This window comes from Lactuca virosa, chromosome 2, assembly GCF_052849685.1.
Source record: "Lactuca virosa cultivar CGN04683 chromosome 2, Lactuca_virosa_CGN04683_v6, whole genome shotgun sequence".
Classification (NCBI taxonomy): domain Eukaryota; kingdom Viridiplantae; phylum Streptophyta; class Magnoliopsida; order Asterales; family Asteraceae; genus Lactuca; species Lactuca virosa.
In genome coordinates, this window is record NC_136427.1 from 238,910,915 (window position 1) to 238,916,098 (window position 5,184).

General features: G+C 35.1%; 1 protein-coding gene across 6 annotated transcripts; it reads left to right on the plus strand.

Moving 5' to 3' along the window:
- The first annotated feature begins 964 nt into the window (after positions 1-964).
- On the plus strand, positions 965-4,564 carry LOC145160569 (E3 ubiquitin-protein ligase RGLG2-like). Of its 6 annotated transcripts, XM_079079824.1 has the most exons (14): positions 965-1,157; positions 1,218-1,332; positions 1,481-1,549; positions 1,676-2,087; positions 2,376-2,460; positions 2,531-2,671; positions 2,761-2,874; positions 2,967-3,064; positions 3,181-3,260; positions 3,346-3,451; positions 3,533-3,660; positions 3,748-3,943; positions 4,154-4,210; positions 4,317-4,564. In XM_079079824.1, exons 4-14 carry the CDS (start codon positions 1,737-1,739, stop codon positions 4,395-4,397), a joined length of 1,437 nt encoding a protein of 478 aa, XP_078935950.1. In that variant the 5' UTR covers positions 965-1,157; positions 1,218-1,332; positions 1,481-1,549; positions 1,676-1,736; the 3' UTR covers positions 4,398-4,564. The 6 variants fall into 6 exon arrangements, with proteins under 6 accessions (XP_078935950.1, XP_078935949.1, XP_078935947.1 ...); XM_079079823.1 differs by lacking the exon at positions 1,218-1,332; XM_079079821.1 differs by lacking the exons at positions 1,218-1,332; positions 1,481-1,549 and having other exon boundaries at positions 1,662-2,087.
- The last annotated feature ends 620 nt before the right edge of the window (positions 4,565-5,184 follow it).

A 5,184-nucleotide genomic window follows, 5' to 3' on the forward strand; every position in this document is an offset into this window, starting at 1 on the left:
CCACACTCTGAATATAGAAAATCTACAACTAAAAAATACATAAAAACGCACAAAGGACAACCATTTGACCCTAGAAAACCTGCAACTTAACAAATCTACAATTTCAAACCATAAACGATGAAGATGACATGGTTACTTTTCAACTTGTAGCTATATTTTTTCCATTTAGGTCACCAAGTTTGGAGAGGGACTATTTACGTACCATTGTTTTGATTACCTCTATGTATTTTACCTCCAGACGAGAGAGATGAGTATCATTGATTTGGAAGCCAAGTCAAGATAAGATTATTGGAGAAGAGGATACGATTTATGTACAACTTGGAACCCAGATCATTATAAATGAAAAGTGAGATGATCGAAAGTGGGTACATCAAAAGTGGGCCCGAAGAAAGATTATCGGAGAAGAGGACGGGGGATGGTTGTTAGAGTTGGTGTGTTTGAGGACTTTCATGGAGTTTAACAAGTTCAAGTTGTAGATGATGTCACCGGTGCATCACATTGGGAACGGGATAGGTGGGGCCCACCTTATTTACCTTTTAAAATTAATAAAAGATAAATAATAAATATATTTAAAAACATTGATAAAGGTAAAAGAGTACTTTTATGTCTGTTAGGGACCAAAGATGCAACAAAAACAAACTATAAGGACCGTCCGAGTTAAAAAATATATTAGGGACCAAATGCGCAAATTACTACAAACAACAAGGATCATTCGTGTAATTTACTTTAAGTTTTTTTAATAAAACTTTTAAAACTCATTTTGAGACGACTTTTTTAATTTAACTTTTAGAAACTTAAAAGCTACAATTCCTAAGTTTTTTGAAAATACCTTATTATTTAATTTAAAATTACTTTTTCGAACTATTCAAAAAGTAAAAAATGACAAAATAAACATCTATTTGCACATGCTTAATTTTTTCCCGCTGCATAATTTAAGGATGAAAGCATATATCTTTGCTGACGTGTATTCCCCCACGCATACCCAACATCCACCTAACTCATGTGATTTCGCACTCATCCCAAATCAAAATTATTAGAACGACGATCAAATTTCCAATTAAAGAAATCCAGTAGACTTCATTCCTAATTGAAAAAGTTCGGAATCAGGTTCCTCCATTGAATCTCTTTAAGTATATACAACCACAAGATCTAATCAGGTTTGTCTCTTTGAATCATTAGTTCATCTGATCTTGTATTCTGAATATGCTTAATTACAGATTACGTCCGTTTATTTGGGAATCTGAGATCAAAATTTCGAATATAAGCCGCGCCGCCTCCGTTCTAGGCGGCGGTGCCAGATTTAAGCTGAATTACCGAATTTTGCTGATCTAGGTTGACCATGATTCCTGAATTCAATTTACTTTTTTGACTGTAGCAAACAAGATATTAATAATTTATTTTCCGGTGCCGTGTGTTGACATACTTGTATGGAAAGATTGTTTATCTAAAAGCTTTTGTATTTGCTACACGAAATACACAGGGATAAGTAACTCCACCGATAATCTAGCGTCGGAGAAGCTTCCTCTCTAACCGCCTTCTTAGTTCTTAGGTTCCTAGAAACAACGACGTTTATTATTTTTTCGTGTTCTTCTGTATCCTGTTATCGAGTTGAATAGTTCTGTGATATATACATTTTTTAAGCTTTTGTGTTAAATCATCAGAGTTTACCTTACAGAAGGTTGTTTTAGAAAAGATTAGCTTGGAACCTTGCGTATCAATTGGTTGAATTCGATCGGATGGGTGCCAACACATCAAGGGAGGAGGACGCGAGTTACAATTCTGCATCTTATCGACCATCTTCATCTTTTTCTGGAAATCAACAGAGCAGTTATTCTCAACCTTCTTATTCGTATCCTACCCAATACGAACAAAATTACCCTGTTCAGGAGGCGTATCCAGCATATCCACCGGCTGCACCTGCACCTGCACCAGATCCAGCCCCAATCTATGCAGCTCCACCCCACAGACCTGCAGTTGCAACCCCGGCTCCAGCCCCTGTCTATGGAGGTCCACCACCCCATAGACCCCAAAATAAGTTTGACAGGAGGTATTCAACGATTGCTGATAGTTACCATTCGTTGGAACAGGTATCATCAAATACAGTTTCTTATTGAATTCTGAACATGTTGATCATGACATATGTTTTATTAATACTATGATCCCTTTGTGTATGTCAATCTTTTTACTGGAACACGTCTTACAAAATTGATGTGAAATTTTGGACCTATTTTACCATGTACCAAGTTTTACTTTTACATGGTGGAATGAATCTTTGTGGAATTGCAAAATCCTTAGTTTCTTGTTAACTCATTCCTTTTCCTGGTTCTTTTAGAAAGTCTGTTGTTAATTAAATGAGAGATTTAATTTCTGTTCAGGTGAGTGAGGCTCTTGCACGTGCAGGACTTGAGTCTTCTAACCTCATTCTTGGTATTGACTTCACCAAGAGCAATGAGTGGACAGGTGATATTATCATCCTTGACACTTTTTGCAATGTTTTACTGAACATGCTAACCATGGTTTGGTTAAACAGGTTCAAGATCCTTCCATAGAAAAAGCTTACATCACATTGGAGATGGTATGAATCCCTATGAACAGGCGATCACCATTATTGGGAAAACCCTAGCAGCTTTTGACGAGGATAATTTGATTCCCTGTTATGGATTTGGAGATGGTATAGTTTTTGAAAAGCTACTCTTTATACTTTATAATGATTAACGACACTAAAATAAATATCTTAAGTCTTTTTTTTGTAACTTGCAGCATCCACACATGATCAAGATGTTTTCAGTTTTTATCCGGAAGAGAGGTGTTGTAATGGATTTGAGGAAGTCTTGAGTAGGTACAGAGAGATTCTACCCCATCTAAAGCTTGCAGGTCTAGAAATCTTTTTCTTACTAATTCAACTTTTTATTTTTATTTTTTGGGTGCATATTAAATATATTAATATATGTTTTACTTTTACACAGGCCCGACGTCATTCGCCCCTGTCATTGAAAAGGCCATGACAACCGTTGAAGAAAGTGGTGGCCAATATCATGTTTTGGTTATCATTGCTGATGGCCAGGTAGGATTCTGTTTTTTTATTTTTTGGAATGCAAGGATAAAATGGTCATTTAGTCCCATAATAAGATGACTGTCAACTAATGTAATATATAAAATTAATATTTTGTAATTATATAGGTGACAAGAAGTGTGGATACTGAACGTGGTCGATTGAGTCCACAAGAACAGAAAACTGTAGATGCTATAGTTGAAGCAAGGTAATTAATTAACGGAAATCATCTGAAAATATCTATGAAAACTGTATTATGGTCTCTAAAAAAGATTACTTTTTGTCATCAACAGTAAGCTTCCACTCTCTATTGTATTAGTTGGGGTTGGTGATGGGCCTTGGGACACAATGAGGGAATTTGACGATAATATCCCTGCCCGCAGCTTTGACAATTTCCAGGTAAAGTACAACGCTATTTTTCAACATTCTTTTATCTTATGAGACACTTCTCCCTGTAAACATATTATGTGTTCTCATCAGTTTGTGAACTTCACGGAAATTATGACAAAAAATGTGGCTCCAATTCGTAAGGAGACAGAATTTGCTCTTGCTGCATTGATGGAAATTCCTACTCAATATAAAGCAACAATTGAACTCAATATACTCGGGTAATTCATAATTCACCTATCTTTGTCTTTAACCCAACCATAGTTAAGTTTGACCTTGCATTGACTTTCTTGTTTTCAAATTAACAGTAGCCGAAAAGGAATTTCTCCACAAAGGGTCGCCCTTCCTCCTCCGGTTCATGTTGCACCATCTTTTATCAGCTCAAAACCATCACAATCTTATTATGACGAAACTTCCCCTGTTACTGCTGTTCCTTATTATCCTCCAACTAGTGGTGTATATCGAACGGCGCCACCTGTCCCAAATTCTACTTACGAAAATCAGGTCCGTTTATTTCTTTTTTTGATGCTACACAAATGCCCCATTTTTTACATAGTACGAGACAAGTACAAGACAGGGCCCACTGGACCAAGATTTGCACTGATGTGATGTAGATGGGACATAATTTTAATTTTTTTGTCCAGTCCGGTACTTTTGTTTTGTATTTATTAGAAGTTGGTGATGGTTATATTTTGTGTATATTTTTTTTTACAGTTATGCCCTATTTGCCTAACTAACCCAAAGGATATGGCCTTTGGGTGTGGACATCAGGTATGGTTATTGAATTTCTATTTGTGTGTTGTATTTATGAGTAGAGTTTTATAATAAGAATAATAATAATAATAATAATAATGTATTATGATATGATATGTTGCAGACATGTTGTGACTGTGGGCAAACACTCAAGTTGTGTCCGATTTGTCGGAGTGAGATTCAAACAAGAATAAAGTTGTATTAGGGCTGGGTTTTTTTATTGGATATAATTTGTTTCGGCTAGTGGCCCAAATCTTACAATTTCAGAGTGGTGATGTGTTATATTGTTATTAATTTATTTGTCTTTTATTTGGATTTTGGATATGTAAGTTAAATTATAAAATGTAAATCAATTCATGTGTTTGTTATTTATTTATTTATTGATAGGAGATGTTCTTATATTGTTGAAAAGTGCTCTCTTAAGCTGCATTGGTTATACGGGACAATAAAAACTTTTAGGCTATTTATAGCGATGAGGACGGGGATAAGGATGATATTTATGTCTGTTATAAAAATTACAAAAATGAAGGATCGAGAGCAAGTTAATATGCCACCTTGAAGTCAGTTTTAGTGTGAGTTCAATGCATGCCAAATAGTGTACAAAGTTATAATGATTTTCTATCTTGTCTTCTGTACTACATATCACAGGAGGCCTTAGTGGGTTTGGAAAACATGCAAATATGATAATTCAAATTGAGATTAAGATGCTTGACATGAAGATCACATGAGGCCTTAGTGGGTTTGGAAAACATGCAAATATGATAATTCAAATTGAGATTAAGATCCTTGACATGAAGGTAAAGCTTATCTTGTTCAAACAAGTAACATTAGATATCATTATTGATGATGACAATTTTATAGAAGCAAGTGGCCATGAAAACAAATAAACAACAGTTGAAATAGCCAACAATTTGTAAAGATCAAGTGGCCATATGCTTGTATTTTTCGATGTGGTCGTGATGATGATAGTTGAAAAAAACATTCTTTATAAT

What these genes read in the sequence shown, in the direction of transcription:
- LOC145160569 (XM_079079824.1), top strand. Translation starts at nt 1,737, where the DNA reads ATGGGTGCCAACACATCAAGGGAGGAGGACGCGAGTTACAATTCTGCA. An exon ending in CTGTTATGGATTTGGAGATG is followed by an intron (nt 2,672 to 2,760) that starts GTATAGTTTTTG and finishes TGTAACTTGCAG; the next exon opens with CATCCACACATGATCAAGAT. An exon ending in GCAGCTTTGACAATTTCCAG is followed by an intron (nt 3,452 to 3,532) that starts GTAAAGTACAAC and finishes TGTTCTCATCAG; the next exon opens with TTTGTGAACTTCACGGAAAT.